This window comes from Enhydra lutris, unplaced genomic scaffold (assembly GCF_002288905.1).
Source record: "Enhydra lutris kenyoni isolate GAN:26980312 unplaced genomic scaffold, ASM228890v2 scaffoldscaffold25, whole genome shotgun sequence".
Taxonomy (NCBI): Eukaryota; Metazoa; Chordata; class Mammalia; order Carnivora; family Mustelidae; genus Enhydra; species Enhydra lutris.
The window spans coordinates 12,675,037-12,693,336 of NW_019154109.1; the positions used below are offsets into that span (position 1 = coordinate 12,675,037).

The 18,300-nt window shown below is 35.4% G+C and overlaps 1 protein-coding gene across 2 annotated transcripts in view; it reads left to right on the forward strand.

Annotated features, from left to right (window-relative positions):
* LOC111151016 (ubiquitin C-terminal hydrolase L5) overlaps positions 1–18,300 on the forward strand; it is a 41,975-nt gene that overhangs the window by 14,782 nt on the left and 8,893 nt on the right. The window contains exons 4-9 of one of the 2 annotated variants that reach the window (XM_022508715.1): positions 9,629–9,754; positions 9,837–9,898; positions 9,980–10,110; positions 11,726–11,789; positions 16,659–16,761; positions 18,107–18,220. In XM_022508715.1, coding sequence (XP_022364423.1) covers positions 9,629–9,754; positions 9,837–9,898; positions 9,980–10,110; positions 11,726–11,789; positions 16,659–16,761; positions 18,107–18,220 — 600 coding nt within the window. The remainder of the gene's footprint in view (positions 1–9,628; positions 9,755–9,836; positions 9,899–9,979; positions 10,111–11,725; positions 11,790–16,658; positions 16,762–18,106; positions 18,221–18,300) is intronic. The other variant, XM_022508716.1, reaches the window with a different exon arrangement.

Here is an 18,300-nt window from a genome sequence, read left to right on the forward strand (position 1 = left end):
GCATGATTGCCTACAATGTGCCAGATACTGTGCCAGGTGCTTGGCGGATGATCAATAGTCCTAATCCCTGCCCACGAGATGCTTAGAGTTTAGTGGAAGTGATTGGTTTTAATCAGTGAAATGCAAAATTTATGGTGGTGATAAAGTACTGCATGGAGTGAAATGACAACTGTATTATACTGCGGAAGTTTGAAAACAATCTGTGAGACTACCCTCACTTTGAATACCAACTACAGAGTTCATGGTCATCAAGCGCCCTCACTTCTGACAAGTGAAAGTTTGGGGGCAGTCCCCAAGACCACCCTCAGTTTCTATAATTTGCTAGAAAAACTCAGACTTTATTGAAAGCTGTTACAGTTATGGTTATGGTTTATTACAGTGAAAGATACAGATTAAATTCAGCCAAGGGAAGAGATGGATGGGGCAGAGTATGGGAAGGTTCCTTGCTCAGAGCTTCCCATTGTCTTCTCCCAAGAGTCACAGATGGCACTAACTTTCCTGGCAACCATATGTGACAGTATATACAGAGGATTGTCATCCAGGGAATCTCAACCGATTCTTGGTATCCAGATTTTTTGTTTGGCTTCAGTTTCATAGACCTGGCTGACCACCCACCATGGCTGACCTCAGTCACTAGTCACCAAATTCTCCCCAAAGTCACAGTGACTACCTTTGTGGACCAAATGCCCCAGGTAAACAAAGATGCTCTTACGAGGCCTGGCTTTTCAGGAGCTTAGGTTTACCTCCCAGAAGCCAAGGGCAAGGGCAAGTCCTCTTTTTGGACAAGGTTAAATTTTTCATTATATATGTGAAAATGGGACTTGACCCCTTTAGGGAGATCCGAGAAAGTTCTGAATAATCAACAGTTCAACTTAAGTCTAAAGGTTAAGTAGGTATTAACTGGGGTAAAGAGGTTGAGGATCATCCCAGATTAATAGCAGCTTTATAGTAAAAGGGAATAAGACTAGTAAAATGTACTGAAAGAGGGCCAGTGTAGCTGGCATATAGAGAGCAAGGGGAAGATGGCATGAGATGAACAGGCAGCATGTTAATCAGAATTAGGAACAGTTAGATGTAGAGACACACTGGTTTATAAGAAATAGAAGTTTTTCTCTTTCACTTCCAAGAACTGTCAGAATTACAGGCTCTTTTGTTGTGTTCCTTTGTGTGTGGATTCTATTCTAAAGATTACTTTGTGGCCCAAGATGATTTTTGGAGTTTTAGCCATTCTGTCTTAGTTGGACTTTCCAGAAAGCAGAAAGGGGACAGCACACTTCTCTCCTTTTATGGACATTTTTTTAGAATTTACCTACGTTACATGTTTACTTCTTTCTGGACAGAACTTAGTCATATTGCTGTACTTAGCAGCAAAGGGGAGTGGGAAAGTTGTCTTCATTCCAGGTAGTCATGGACCTTGATAAAATTTGATAAAATTTGAGTACTTTATTCATATGGAGGAAGAAGAAGATGGTTATTAGAGAATATCAGCCTTCTGGCAAACATGTTGACAAAGGTCAGATCATGTGTGGTATTTTAGGCCATGACTGAGACTTCGTACTTTTTTTTTTGGTATCTTAAGAGTAATAGTAGGTTATTGAAGTGAAAGAAGTATGACATGATCAGATTTTTATTTAGGAAAGATCTCTTTGGCTATAGTGTGGAGAATGCATATGAGGGGGAGATGCTGGTATAGAATATAGGACTAGTTATAGTCTATATATTATTATATATATTATATATTATTATATATTATTATATATTATTATATAATATATTATTATATATAATAATATTCTATATCAAAAGGAGGCTTTTGCAGAAGTACATACAAAAGTAGGTGAAAGACTGGTGGTAGAGATGAGTATGAACAGATTTGAATAATACTTAGCACTCTTAATGTGTAATGGATTGGATATGGGGACGAAGGAGGAAGACATAGCAATCAATGATGATGCCTGTGTTTTTCTTTTTTCCTTTTTTAAAAAAATTCATCTTTAGGTACATGAAATAGGCTTATGATAATCCTTGATTGATGACACATACTCGTGACTCCTATTTATTTAGTTATTTTAAGTAATACAGTAAGCACCTAAGAACTCACTACCCAAGTATACTTCATCTGTTTTTGCTTCTCTCTCACCATTGTTCAGCATAACTCTCATCCTCCCTCCCTCCATCCCTTGTAATCCTCATGTTGAATTTGGTATATTATTTCCTTGCTTTCTTTTCTTTTTCTTTTTTTTTTTTTTTTTTTTTTTTTTTTTTAAGAATTTATTTGTTTGAGAGAGAGAGAGCTTGAGCAGGAGGGGAGAGGGAGAGAGAATCTGAAGCAAACTCAACACTGAGCACAGAGCCAGGCTTTGGGCTCCTCTTGAGATCATGACCTCAGCCAAAACCAAGTGTCACCCGCTTTACTGACTGAGCCAGCCAGGCATCCCCTTTTGCTTTCTCTTTTATATGTTTTGTAATCCTAAAAAGGGGTGTGTATATAAAATTTTGACTAGATAGAGAGTATTATGCTTACCAATTAAGAAAAGAGGCAGTGCTGAAATAAAAGCACTTATTTGGGGTCTCAAAATTTAAATTGGGGAGCACAGATTTGGGTAGCAACCCAAATTGTGTTCCCTAGGGAATAAAATCAAGGGTCTTATGACAAGAGGGATGTTTGTATGTTTTGTTTACAAAGAATTTTGATTGATGTTGGCTCAGAGAAGACTAGTCTTGACTGAATATAGTGTGGTTGTTAAGGCTTTCACTAAGCAAAGTCTTACTGCAAGTTGCAGGTCTTTGGCAGAGTCCTTGGAATTTATTCCCTTTTTCCCAATTCAAAGTTCATGGTTTTTGTCCTGTGAGGATGTGCATAAGGCCATTTCCTTAGTGGCTTCCTGGCTCCATTTTATTTTATTTTAATTTTAAGATTTTATTTATTTGTCAGAGAGAGAGAGAGGGAGGGAGCACAAGCAGGGGGAGTGGCAGGCAGAGGGAGAAGCAGGTACCCCGCAGAGCAAGGAGCCTGAGTTGGAGGCAGACGCTTAACCTACCGAGCCACCCAGGCATCCCTGCTGGCTCCGCTTTAAAACTTCTTGACATAAATGCTTCATTTCATTTCCTCTCTCACATCCTCTGTGTGATTTTGGGGGACTTACTTTTTGTCTTAATATTATATCATTAAGATTCTTCTGTAAGTTGTTTATCTTAGTAGTTCCTTTATTTTGCATGCTGTATAGTAACAATTGCCCGAACATGCTAGGTTTATTTACTTACTCTTCCTAGATTGACATTTGAGTTTTCCATCTGAGTTACTATGAATTGTGTGACTAGAAATATTTCTCTACATGTCTGCTGCTGTATATATGCAGATTTCTCCTGGTGTATACCTAGAAGTAGAATTGACTACTTAATATGATACATAAATGTATCAAAATGTTTTATGAAGTAGATACTCCAGTAACACTCCCATTAGCAATATCTGAGTAACTATGCAGCGGCATGCTCCAATGTGGTATTGTCAGGCTTTTTAAATTTTTGCCAGCCAGCTTGTCCCAAAATGGTACTACATCGTGGTCTTGGTTTACATCTCCCTTTACATTTTGAAAGTGGCATATGTGTTTCTTCTCTGAAATTTCTGTTTGTTTTTATTTTTCTATGGGGTGAATTGTGCTTTTCTTTTTCATTTGTAGGAGTTGTTTATGAGTTCTTGATACTGCTTCTCCAAGTTGGCATACCTTTTCTGGGTGTCTTTTTTTTTTTTTTTTTTTGAAGATTTTATTTATTTATTTGACAGAGAGAGAGATCACAAGTAGGCAGAGCAGCAGGCAGAGAGAGAGGGGGAAGCAGGCTCCCTGCTGAGCAGAGAGCCCAATGCGGGGCTCCATCCCAGAACCCTGGGATCATGACCTGAGCTGGAGGCAGAGGCTTAACCCACCGAGCCACCCAGGTGCCCCTCAATTTTAATTTTCAACATCCATGTCCTTAATTCCTCAAGAGTTGGGTTTTGGTATAGCATGTGAAGTAGGAGTTCAGTTTTATCTTTTTCCATATAGATCATCATTTTTTTCTAGCCTCATTTATTAAACATCTGTTGTTTTCCTTACTTATCTAACATTCTGCCTCTGTTGTATATCAGAGTTTGTATGTTTTCTGGACTCTGTTCCACTCATCAGTTTGTCTCTGTGCCAGTATCACTGTCCTAATTGCTTTCACTTCTTCATAAGGTCTGCTATTTAATAGGTCATGTCTTCCCTCCCTGCTCTTTTTCTATTCTTGGCCCAATGCTCTTCAATTAAATTTCAGAGTCATCTTACCAAGTTGTATGAAAAATTTTGTTGGAATTTTGAATGGAATAGCATTGACTATAAGTATCACTTCGGGGTGAATTTATATCTTCATATTAAGTCATGAACATAGTATGTATCTATTTAGATCTTTATTATCTTTAACATGTGTAATTTTCTCTGTAGAGGTAATTTCCTCTTCTGTTAGATTTCTCCTAACTCCGTGATATTTCTGTTATAATTATAAGTCCTATCTTCTTTTCAATTAATTTTCTAGATTGTTCGATACTGGCAAAAAAAATGCAATTCACTTTTATGTTTGAATATTTAGCTATCTTGCTAAACTCTTCTATTATCTCTAATATTTGTTTGTTGGTGTTTTTGAGGGGGTTCTATCTAAATTACTCTATCAAATGATAACAGTTTTATTTCCTCCTTTCAAATCCTTACACCTCTGATTCGTTTTCTTTATTTTTCTTTATTTTTTAAGGATTTCTTTTATTTTTTTTTTCCTTTTAAGATTTTATTTATTTAGTTGACAGAGAGAAACACAGCTAGAGAGGGAACATAAGCAGGGGGAATGGGAGAGGGAGAAGCAGGTTTCCCACCAAGCAGGGAGCCCAATGTGGGGCTCCATCCCAGGACCCTGGGATCACGACCTGAGCCAAAGGCAGACGCTTAATGACGGAGCCACCCAGGCGCCCCCTGATTTATTTTTCTTAGTGCCTAAGACCTTCAATAAAATCATCATGATTTTAAAGAGAATGCTTTTACCATTTTCTTGTTTTGGTTGATGATTACTCTGGTTTTTATTTTTATTTTTCTAAATGTTGTTTTTTAAGTAAGGGCATTCTGTTATTAATTTTTTTAAAAAGATTTTTATTTATTTGACAGACTGAGATCACAAATAGGTAGAGAGGCAGGCAGAGAGGAGGAAGCAGGCTCCTTGCTGAGCAGAGAGTCCAATGCGGGGCTCGATCCCAGGACTCTGGGATCATGACCTGAGCCGAAGGCAGAGGCTTTAACCCAGAGCCACCCAGGCGCCCCCATTCTGTTATTAATTTAGTGAGTGTCTTTATTGTGAAAAATTTTCAAGTGATTTTTCTGCACATATTGTAATGATCGTGTTTATTTTTCTTTTTTAATAGATTAATGCAGTCAGCTATGTTAATGATTTTTCTAAATATTATATCATCCTTCATATTTGGGATAAGCCCAGTTGATCATGATATATTCTGTCTTTATGTACTGTCAGATTTAATTCAGTATTATTTGTTTAGTGTTTTGCATTTGTATTTATAAATGAAATGGACCTTAATTTTCTTTTCTCCTAATGGCTTTGATTAGTTTTAGTATTAGGGGTTTGGTAGCTTCATGGAATGAATTGGAATTTCCTCTTTCTTTTATTGTGCCAAAGAATTTATATAAAGTTTAGATGATCTTTTTTTTCAGATTTTATTAGAATTAGCCTATACAGTCAATTCTGGGCCTGGTATTTTCTTTGTGAGTATATAAACTGTTGGTTCAATTTAATAGTTAAAAGACCATTTAAGACACTTATTTCTTCTTGATTTGGTTTTGATAAGATTTTTTTTTAAATTTCTGCATTTTATAAAAATCTTTCATATGGATACTAATACCCATATAAAGCAAAATTGTTTCATATGGATATTAGTATGCCCTTACTCTTTTTAACCTTATTTTATTTTATTTTTTAAGATTTTATTTATTTATTTGAGAGAAAGCATGAGCAAGGGGAGGGACAGAGGGTTCTAGAAGCAGACTCCCTGTGGAGCAGGGAGCCAACGCGGGGCTCCATCCTAGGATTCCAGGATCCTGACCTGAGCAAAGGCACATGCTTAACCCACTAGCCACCCAGGCACCCAATATTTGTTGTTGTTGTTATTGTTGTATTCCTGACTCCTAGAATTTTGACTTACATATTTGTGTGATACAGGTTTTAAAAAGCCATTAATCTCACCTTTTATTGTTTCATATCTTTTTCATAGGGTAATCCAGCTGATCTTGTTTCTGTTTTCAGCCATCTTCAATCCTTGCTGTAAATTGTCATCTGAATCTTTCATAATAAAAACCCTATTTTTATTATGTTATTTTCCTATTAAAAATCTTCTGCTCCTAGGGCAAACTACTAATCACTCAAGGTCAGTGATTTTCAAGGTAACAAATGATGCCGTACCCTGACCACAACCATTCTAATACAAACCAGTATGCTTATTGTCTCTTGAACATACCACGTGAATGTGTTCCTTTGTTCAGATCCTCTTGCTTCCCTAAATGAATTTCCTTCTCTATTCTCTCGGTTCTGTCAAGCTTTCAAAGCTCTGTTAAAATTTTATATTCATTGAGAAAGCTATGATACTTCAGTTAAAGATGATTTCTTCCTTCATCATTTTGGTTTTCTGTTCATCTCTTTTTCATGTATGGACTTTTTTCTAAATTTTTCATAGGCAGGGCATGTATACTTTTTCGATTTTGTGTTTATTTAGAGTCACCTTCCCTTTAGGACCCCACAGTTTTATTCTCAACCTTTTTTTCCCCTTGACTATAAATAAATACTGAAAACTTTTTTATTTTATAGCTACACCTTAGTGAAAATTGACTGTGATTTATAATGCAGTACTTAAAACTATTGTAGGAGCATTCCTCTGAGCACCCACTATATTCTTTTGTATAAACTATGAGAAGAAGTTATTCTCTAGTCCAGGGGTTGCTAGTCAAATGGCTGTAGTATCAGGTTGGCAACATGCATGCGTGAACTGGGTTGTCTGTAAGAAACAGGGAGTGGGAGAGCCTGGATGAACCAAAGAATATATGTTCCCTCAAAGGAATTCAAACTAAATTCTTAAGGTTCTTTCTGGGCCAGCCCTACTTGTGACCTCTTACTCTAGCCTTTTTTTTTTTTTAACTGTTGAACTGTACTACTGTGTTTGAAAATGTGTTACATGCCAGAGCATATAATAGAATACTCAGGATAAATTAGAGAAAAAAAAAAAAAGTTGGAAATTATAAAATAATTTATGCTGCAGTGAATTTTTTGTGACAGGAACTAAAAGTTTTTCCAAATAGATGGATGTAAATGATTCTTATGTGAGTTTCATTGGGTGAAAGACCTCTCTCTCATTCACTATGCATCCCAAACACCACAATGTATGGAACACCTACACTGTAGGTGCTTAGTAAATACATGAATGAGTGTATGGAGGTACCCTTTTTAAGGTCTTTCTTTTGGCAGTTCTATGCTATATATAGCATAACCACTTGGTGGCGCTAGACTCATTTTAAACCTGGAAAGCTATTTTTATACGCAGGCACACCATGATTAGTATTCTTCATACACAAAATAAGCTATAGCAAACCATAGACAATGTGTATCATTATTAATATTGAAGGGGAAGTATTAACCACTGGATTTTTTTCATTTTTAAAAAAATATTGAACCTGATTATAAGAAAAATGCATGTTTAACGTATATAACTTGATTACTTTGGAAGGAGCTTTTTTTTCCAGTTCTTTAAAAAAGTTTTCTAAAGTGATGGATTACAGATTTGAAGTCCTTAGATTATAGGAATGTTTGAGAGTATTCTCTGCCATAGCCTCAGCATCTAACCTGGCACTGGGTACATAGTATGTCCTTAATGTGTGAATTTGAAAGAATGTGTGAATGAGTATAAATTTTAACTTCTTCTAACTTTGCTCCTACCAACCCATTCCCAGATAATTTCATCTCATATAAATTTGGTCCAAGGTAAGGGGACACTGAGTCTTACTAAGTTTTAGTAAACCAAACCTTTATGTAGTCTCCTTTAATCATTGAAATTTCTTATCCAAATTTACTAAAGAATTGTGATTCAGAGAAAAATACATATTAAAAGAAATCACTATTAATTGGATTCTAGATTTCCTGTTACTTTTCTCTGATTTGTCAGTTCTGAGTACAAGATATTATCAGAGAGGATATCAGAAATGTGGTGGTATTGTTGTATTTGCTTGAGAATTGGGTATAAGAGAATGTTTCCTAGTAGAGAAAGCAGTCTTATCGAGGAATTTTTCAAACATACTGCTGCACATGATCTAAGAACTGGTGGATTTCACAAGACCTCAAAAGCCTCTGGCAATGTAATAAGTAGAGGACTGTAAGAATTAAATACAGAAAATAATTGAAAGTTTTTCTTCTGAAATATGGCAGGATATAAATAGCTTGCTAAATTGTAAACGTGTAAGTGAGTTAGCATTTTGGAAAGACTCTAGAAGATAGTATTTAATTATAATGTAGTAACAAAATAAACAGCAATAGTACTAAACTGTATTTTTAAAGGTCATTCACCAAATTTAGTTCAACTTTATAATTAACCTTGCTGGTATTCACACTGATCATCTGAGGTTCTTTCTAGCTCTATAATCTCAACACTGTGTAGGGGTTATAGGAAATATGGAAGAAGCCCTTGACCACAGTAGGTTATAATCTCATTAGAGAGACCACATAAATGTACAGAGTCCGCCTAACATAGTGGCTGACTGCACAAATTCTAGAACTGAGACTATCTGCCTCTTGCTTATTAGCTTTGTGCCCTTGGGGCAAGTTACTTAATTTCTCTGTGCCTTAGCTTCCACTAATGTAAAATGGGGATAATAATATTACTACGTCTTCATAGATTGTTGAGAGAATTAAAAGAATTAATACACGTGAAGTGCCTAGAAAAGTACCTGGCACATAGTACGTGCTATCTACATGTTTTTTCACTCTTACTAAAATGTAAGGTCCACATAATTTGCTAAATAAATTGTTAACAACTAGATGACAGCACTGTAAAGACTGTATAGGACTGAGCTGAAAAAAATGTGTGGACAAAATGTATCCTCTCTAGGAACTCGAAGGTAGAAACTAATAGCAATTGTTGTTGGATAATTTCTCTAAAAGCCACCTAGGTGAGTTGGAGCCTATGATGAATATGGAAATATGGGTTAAATTTGGAGAGGCAGAAACGAATTTAGGAAGAAGTGTGAATAGGAGGGAGGACAAGTTATTTTGGCTTAATCAGCTGTGTTTAAGATTAGGAAAGATTTGTCTTATTACCCTAACTGGTTGGTTTCACTGATGTTATGAGTTTATTTAATTTATATGGTTTCCTAGAATCCTCAACTCCAGAATTACAGCAAATTCCTGAAAATACGTTAGAATGGAATTAAACATGCTTATTATGTTTATGTTAAGACTATATGAAATACATTTTGAAAACTATTAGTATTATTCATATTTTAGAGGGCATTGTCATTAGTTAAAAGCTGCTTTTTAAAAAACAAATTGATAATATTTTTGCTTTTATGTTTTATAGGTAATTAACAATGCTTGTGCTACTCAAGCTATAGTAAGTGTGTTATTGAACTGTACCCATCAAGATGTCCATTTGGGAGAGACATTATCAGAATTTAAAGAATTTTCACAAAGTTTTGATGCAGCTGTGAGTATACTCTTATTATTCCCAAAATGCCCTATTTGTAATAGTTCTCCTTTTAATCGGCTACTTTAACAATTTATTTTAGATGAAAGGTTTGGCACTGAGCAATTCAGATGTGATCCGACAAGTACACAACAGTTTTGCCAGGTAAAGAGACTTTTTATTAAGTAAACACTTGTTCTTTTTTGCTTGTTTATCTCTCACTATTTTTTTTTCTTCTTCATGAAGACAGCAAATGTTTGAATTTGATGCAAAGACATCAGCAAAAGAAGAAGACGCTTTTCATTTTGTCAGTTATGTTCCTGTAAATGGAAGATTGTATGAATTAGATGGATTAAGAGAAGGACCAATTGATTTAGGTAATCTGGTTCCTGTTACAAGTATTGCACTTTTGACAAGGAAAAAAATAGGGTATTCTCCTTTGTTTTTGCCGCAACGCTGCTTAGATATTATTTTATTTATTTATTTATTTTACAGATTTTATTTATTTATTTAACAGAGACACAGCGAAAGAGGGAGCACAAGCAGGGGGAGTGGGAGAGGGAGAAGCAAGCTTCCCTCGGAGCAGGAAGCCCGGTGCAGGGCTCGATCCCAAGACTCTGGGATCATGACCTGAGCAGAAGATAGATGCTTAACGACTGAGCCACCCAGGCACTTTTTTTTTAAGATTAGATTTTAGGGGGATTTTAAGGGGAAGATTTTAAGGGGAAGGTGACTGACTGTAAGGTAGTATAATGTCATGAAAGTCTTAAGCTTTTCATTAGCTTATAAGGTTAAATAAAATGAGTAGAGAGAGCCCCATGCAGGGCAATCCCAGGACCCTGGGATCATGACCTGAGCCGAAGGCAGAGGCTTTAACCCACTGAGCCACCCAGGCGCCCCTGAGGTTTCTGTCTAAGTAGTGCAATAATATGCTGTTCTTTGGACCAGAGGGTAGATATGTCCCAATTCCACCCATCTCTAACCTTAAGCAGAAATGATAAATGGTTAGTTAGCAAGGTAAAGGGTATAATTGTTAGTTCTGATATTGTACTAAAATCACACGCTCACAAAGAATTTTAACTTTTTATTTTTAGCTCATTGAGTTTCGTTTTTTAAAAAAAATTAGGTTCATTTTAATTTCAACAAAACCTGTTTTTATTAAACCTAATGTTATCTGCTGTTCATAAAACTTTATAGTTCTATTAGATTAAAAAAAGAACCTAGGTTCATTTTGTTTATACTTTTTGACCATGTCCCCTGCATAGAACCAATAATTCATCTATGCAGATTTACATGTTACCTCTATATTTAAAAATATTTATTTTTTTATGTCACAGAAAAATATAATTTTTAAAAATTCTCTTGAAGTTTTTTGTAGTTTGGTGGTTAAACTGATCTCTATATTTTCTCTGTTGGCTTCTATCTGGTCACTTACTCTGTATTTGTTAGAACCATCAAATACAAAGGAAGTAAAAGATAAAGTAGAACATCCAGTTTTGCTATACATCTGGTGGCTATGCTAAAAATTATGGTGAAAAAGAGGATTAAAACAACTGGGTAGAATTAGTTTTGCATTATGTATAGATTTCAGTTTTTTATTTTATAGTTATGGTAGGGAGTCAGACTGATAAGGACTGAATCCTTAATTGCTACTAATTTGTGTGCTATTTTTCTTAGCCCTCGGTTTTACTACTGTAAAATGGTATTCTTATTTCACAAAGTTGTGGATTTTAATGGGATAACTCCTTAATGAATTACTTTTCCATACATTTGTTGAGCACCTACTAAGTGATGCAATAATGTAGTAATGCAAATTATACTCATGCTTTCTTTGCCTTTATCTTTAAATTGAAGCTTAACATTGCTATGCTAAAAGGATTTTTACCATCCTGAATTTTCCAAAATATTTATAAGAAGATATTTTAGACTAACTTTTGAAATAATTTTAATGTTGATTTTATTTGATTTAATTGCTTTCAAATTTCTTTCTAGGTGCATGCAATCAAGATGACTGGATCAGCGCAGTGAGGCCAGTCATAGAAAAAAGGATACAAAAGTAAATGCTCAGCTAATCTCACTGGCATAGTATTCTAATTTTTAAACATTTTCTTTCATCTTGTATTTTATTATTATTTTAGCAGTGCATGAACATCTACTTTTGATTGGATTAATATGTTCAGGAAATCTATTTCAGAAATATTTAAATTCTACATGGTAATATGTCCTCTTTATAAAGGTTAAACATGCAGATCTCCATTAGATATTTTGTATGGTTGTTTTGTGGAGTTGTTTTTAAGCATCTTTTTAAATTAAATTAAAACCCTTATTTTGAGATAATTATATATTCACATTCAGTTACAGAAATAATACAGAGAGATCCCATGTACCTTTTACCCAGCAGTGGTAACATCTTATCAAACTAGAGTACAGTGTCAACAGCCAGGATGTTGACCCTGATGCATTTAAGGTGCAGAATGATTTCATGAGCACAAGGATTTCTCATGTCGTGGTTTTAGAGCCACAACCACTTCCTCTGTTGCCACTCTCCCCTCCCATCTTTAATCCCTAGTTTTATCATTTTTTTCAGTTAAAGAATGTTATATAAATGGAATCATACAATATGTAACTTTTTGGATTGGCTTCTTTCACTCAGCATAATTTTCTGGAGATTTATCCAGGTTGTTAAGTACATAAGTAGTTCATTCTTTTCTAATGGTGGGTAGTAGTCTATGGTATGGGTAGGACCTTTTTTTTTTTTTTTTTTTTTTTGCTCATTTACCCATTGAAGGACATGTGGATTGCTTCTAGGTTTTGGCCATGATGAATAAAGCAGCAGTAAACATTTGTGTACACATTTTTGTGTGAACATAAGTATTTATTTCTCTGAGATAAATGCCCAGAAGTGCCATTGCTGAGTTGTAAATGCATGTTTAATTTTCTGTGAAACTGCCAGACTCTTACAGAGTGTATCATTTTTCATTCCTACCAACAGTGGATGATTGATCCAGTTTTTCCATATCCTTGCTACCATTTGGTTTTGTCAAAATTTTTTATTTTAGCCATTATAGTAGGTGGTAGTGATATTTCATTATAGTTTTAATCTTCATTTCCCTGATGACTAATGATGTTGAAAATCTTTTCATGCCTTTTGCCTATTTTGTGATTAGATTGGTTTTGACTGTTGAGCCTTGAGTTTCTTTATATAGATAGTACTAGTTCTTCATCAGACATGTTGCCTGCAGATATTATCTCCCAGTCTGTAGCCTATCCCCTAATTCTCCCAGTACAGTCACAGAGCAAAAGCTCTTAATCCCAATGAAGTCTAATTTATCACTCTCTTCTACTATGAACTGTTTTTTGTTGGCAAATCTAAGAATTCTTTGTCTAGCCTGAGATCCTGAAGATTTTGTCTTTTTCCTAAATAATTTATGTTTTAACATTTCACATTTAAGTCTGTGATCCATTTTGAATTGATTTTTGTACATGTTGTGAAGTTAGTCAAAGTTCATTTTGTTGCCTATGCATGTCCATTTACTCTAGCACCATTTGTTGTTATCCTTCCTCTAGCAATTTGTAGAATTATAATAACAGTTGGGTGTATTTATGTGTTTGTTTCTGGGTTCACTACTCTGTTCTGTTGACCTGTTTGCTCTCTGACAGTCTTACACAGTCTTGATTACTATAGCTGTATTGTAAGTTTTGAAATCAGATAAACTGATACCTACAACTTTATTCTTTTTCTTCAAAATTGTTTTAGCTGTTATAGTTCCTCTGTCTTCCCAGATAAATTTTAGCATAATCTCGTGCATATCTATAAAACTTCTTGCTGGGATTTTGATAGGAATTGTGTCAAACATTTATATCCATTTGGGGAGAATTGGCATCTTTACTATGATGAGTCTTCCTGTCCATGAACATGGTATTGTCTCTCTATTTACTTTGATCTTCTCTAATTTCTTTCATCAGCATTTTGTACTTTTTAGCATACAGGTCCGGTACATGTTTTGTCAGATAATAAAGTACCCAAGTACTTGAGTCTTTTGATTGATTACAAATGATACTTTATTTTCATATTTGATTTCTTTGATTATTGTTAGTGTGTAGAAACACAGTTGATTATTTTCTTTCTTGCATACTTTGACGTTATTGAACTCATGCACCAGCTTTAGAAGTTCTTTGTGAGTTCCTTGGCATTTTCTTCATAATCATATCATTGGCAAATTGGGATAGTTTTGGATTTGTCTCATTTCAGTTTTAATCAGTTTTTACTTTATGTATTTTGCAGGTCTGTTGTTTGGTGTGTAAACTAAACATTTATCATTATTTCTTCTTAGTGGATTGATCTTTTTATCATTATGTAATGTCCCACTCTAGTAAATTTTGTTTTGAAATTTACTTTATTTCATAGTGATATAGGCAGCCCTGTTTTCTTTTGATTAGTGTTTTCATTCAAGTTGAGATTTTCATCATTTTTAATATGACAAATGATTACAGATTGAGACCTAGACATTTGTGGTTTTGTATAAAAAGACTCTGGATTTTTTTTTTTTAAGATGTTTTATCTGTTTGTCAGAGAGAGAGAGAGAGAGAGAGAGAAAGAGAGCACAGGCAGGCAGAGTGGCAGGAAGAGGCAGAGGGAGAAGCAGGCTTCCCCCCAAGCAAGGAGCCCAATGTGGGACTCAATCCCACATGACCCAAGCCGAAGGCAGCCACTTAACCCACTGAGCCACCCAGGTGTCCCAAGACTCTGGATTTTTTTTTTTTTTAAAGATTTTTATTTATTTATTTATTTGACAGAGAGAGAGATCACAAGTAGGCCGAGAGGAAGGCAGAGAGAGAAGAAGGGAAGCAGGCTCCCTGCCGAGCAGAGAGCCCGATGCGGAGCTCGATCCCAGGACCCTGGGATCATGACCTGACCCGAAGGCAGAGGCTTAACCCACTGAGCCACCCAGGCACCCCGACTCTGGATTTTTTAAGTGAAATTTCTGTTAAGCTGGTTTATATGGGCACTGCTCTAGCAGAGTAAATCAGGATGTTACCTCATTACTGCCAGGTGGGAGTAGATGTTCAGGTTTCCACTCTGCTTCCACTGATACCTGAGATGGGAAGAGGTTCCTTGTTATTACTGGGCTGTGGGGAGTTGTGGCCCCCAAAAGAGTGTCCACTTGATACTACCCTTGCTGGAAGGAGTAGGAATGCCTTGTTACTGCTTACTACATGGCTTCACTGTCACTGGAGTGGGGGAGGCTTCTTTACCACTGTATGGTAGTGACTTCCTACTTGGCTTCCCTTTTAGTTTCTTCTAGATACTGCAAATAGGTGTCATTACTGCCCACAGGGATGAAAGTCCTATATCCCTACTCAGTCTTTACTGGTAGGTAGAGTTGGGGCACAGTTTTTTTTGGGTTGTGTTTAGCTATGGTAGAGTGGTTATTATCTAAAAGTTTTCTGTCTTGTGAGTTGATCCTTTCCTGTTTGGATAGAAGGAACAGACTTTTGTTGGTCCTTTTTTGGTCTGTGCCTGTTAGTATTTCTTAGCTGCTGGCTTCTTTAACTCCAAGTCTAGGCTATATGAAGGCATATAAGATAACTCACAGAGTTTACCACTGTGTTATTTTTGGGTCCTGGTTCCCTAGCTTGTCTGCCTTCTCTCCACCTTTCAGAATGTTCATTTATGCATTCGTTTTCTTTTTAAAAATATATATTATATCTGGTGTTTTTATTTTGATATTTTCTTAGTGAGAGAAATGAGGAAATGAGGAAATGGAAGTTCCACAGCAGAGTTTTATTTTTTTAAATTTAAATTCAGTTAATTAACATATAATATATTGTTTCAGGGGTACAGGTCTATGATTCATCCGTCATATGTAATGTCTAGTGCTCATTACAATACATACTCACCCCATTGTCCATCACCCAACCACCCATCCCTCCCAACCCATTCCCCTCCAGCAACCCTCAGTTTGTTCCCTGAGATTAAGTCTCTCATGGTTTATCTCCCTCTCTGGTTTCGTCTTTGATTTTTTCCTCTCTTCCCCTATGATCCTCTGTCGTCTTCTTTCTTAAATTCCACATATCAGTGAGATCATATGATAATTGTCCACAGCAGAGTTTTAAAAACATTTTTACATGGTTTAAAGCACTGCAGTTATAGTGCTCCATATTCTTTCAGTGAATAGAACTATGTGTGCGAAATTGTTGTAAGTATATGATGCAAAAACAGGCTTAGATTTTCTATATGTTTTCATCTTGATTAAGCACCACTTACACGTCTTACCAGTAATTCTAATGTCAATCCTTACCATCAATAAACTTACACTGTGAGATGTCTCATTGTGATACTCTGGTATCAGAGAAGTGAAGATAAAATAGCGTTCAGAAATTTTGCAACAGGGTATAACCACATTATATTAGTAAAATATTATACAAATATTTTATAGTTTATAATTAAATGTAAAGTATAAGTGAAATATAAAATATATGAACTAAAAATGGCAGCTACATCATGACTTGGAAAAAAGTATGTAGTTAGGAATATAGTTAATTACCATCAAAAATGCCATAGTAATTAATCCAACAACTGTGAGGTCTTAGTTTAGTTATTTTTTTAATGAGATCTGAAGTAATGATGGTTGCCATATCTCTTATAAAAGTAGGAAAACAAAATATTTTTTATTTCAAATGTTCAGTGATATAATTTTATTTTAGAACATTTAAAAATATTTGTGATTAAATTTAGCTAGTTTTTTTTCCTGCAGTTATAGCCTTTCATATATGAAAGCTTTTTTAACATGTCAATTTTCACTGTAGCCAATTGATAGAATTTGTGTTTATCCTAAAGAACCATGGCGTAGTCACAATAGATGATCTTAATTGTAATAGTGTTACAGTTCTTTATTACATTATAAACTTTAACTTTTTTTAGGTACAGTGAAGGCGAAATTCGATTTAACTTAATGGCCATTGTGTCTGACAGAAAAATGATATATGAACAGAAGATAGCAGAGTTACAAAGACAACTTGCTGAGGTTTGTGACCACATTTTTAAGTGCAAAGTTCTAGTTCAGTTGTCTCAGGAAAGGTATTCTTTCTCTCTTTGTTCTTTCTCTTTCTTTATCCGATCTCTTTGTTTTTTTTCTTTCTCTGTTATTTCTTTTTCTTTTCTTTCTTTCTCTTTCTCTCTCTTCCTCCCTTCCTTCCTTCCTTCTTGATTTAATCAAGTGTCCTGAGTGGTGATGAAGAGAACACACTCTGGAGTCAGGCTGCCTAGATTTAGCTCCTGGCTTTGCCACTTAGTGGATGTATGAATTGGAATATACTTCTTTGTGCTTCAGTTTCCTTCTCCCTTCCTCCCTCCTTCCCTCCCTCTCTCTCTTTCTTTCTTTTTGGAGAGAGAGAGAGAGAGTACGTGCACCTGAGTGGTAGGGGACCAGGGAGAGGGAGAGAGAATCTTAAGTTCCGTGCCCTGCATGGAGCCCATGAAGTCTTCATCTCATGACCCTGAGATCACCACCTGAGCCTAAATCAATAGTCAGTGGTTTAACTGACTGAACCACCCAGAAGCCCCTGTGCTTCAATTTCTTAAAGTAAAATGAAGTGAATTGTATTTACCTTAGAAGGCTGTTGTGAGGATTAACTGAGATGATATATGTAAGCAACTTAGACTGACAAACATTACATGCTAAGTAAGTGTTAGCAATTAACTATTTAGTTTCATTATGAAATTGAGCAAGTTAGAATATATTTCTCACAGAATTAATTGGGTACATTTAGATTTACATGTAATCTTTACTAGTCTATGTAATTGTTTTTTTGTTGTAATTACGATTGGAGAAGATAATTGGTAATAATATCTTCTTTACATTCCTTAGGTGACATTTTCTTAATAGCATATTCAAGCATTTTGTGGCTGAATAAAAGATTATAGCACTATAGTATATTGCAGTATAGATTTTTTTTAGGTAAAAATTCATGTGTTATTGTAGAACATAGAAATATGGAAAGTACTTCTTAGGGCTTTTGTCCTTTAACATTGCAATTAGACTGGTATTCTGTCACCAGTATTAAGAGTAAAATTTGAGGGGCGCCTGGGTGGCTCAGTTGGTTGGGCATCTGCCTTTAGCTCGGGTTGTGATTCTGGGGTCCTGGGATTGAGTCCCACATGGGACTCCTTGCTCAGTGGGGAGTCTGCTTCTCTGCTAACATGTCTCCTCTCATTCTCTCTCTCTCTCTCTCAAATAAATAAAATCTTTATAGAGAAGGAAGGGAAAAAAAGTAAAATTTGAAAATAATTGTACTGTGTTATCATTTTAAAATAGTTTGGATTCAAGCCTCAATTATTAGGGTATGCTGTTTTTTTTTCTTTACCCTAAGGAGGAACCCATGGATACAGACCAGGGTAGTAATATGTTAAGTGCTATTCAGTCAGAGGTTGCCAAAAACCAGATGCTTATTGAAGAAGAAGTACAGAAACTAAAAAGATATAAGGTATGTTTTCTATTTTATTTGTTCCTTTGTTTTAATTTAGAGTAGTATATTTTGACATGAAGATATGTTGAATACGTGAT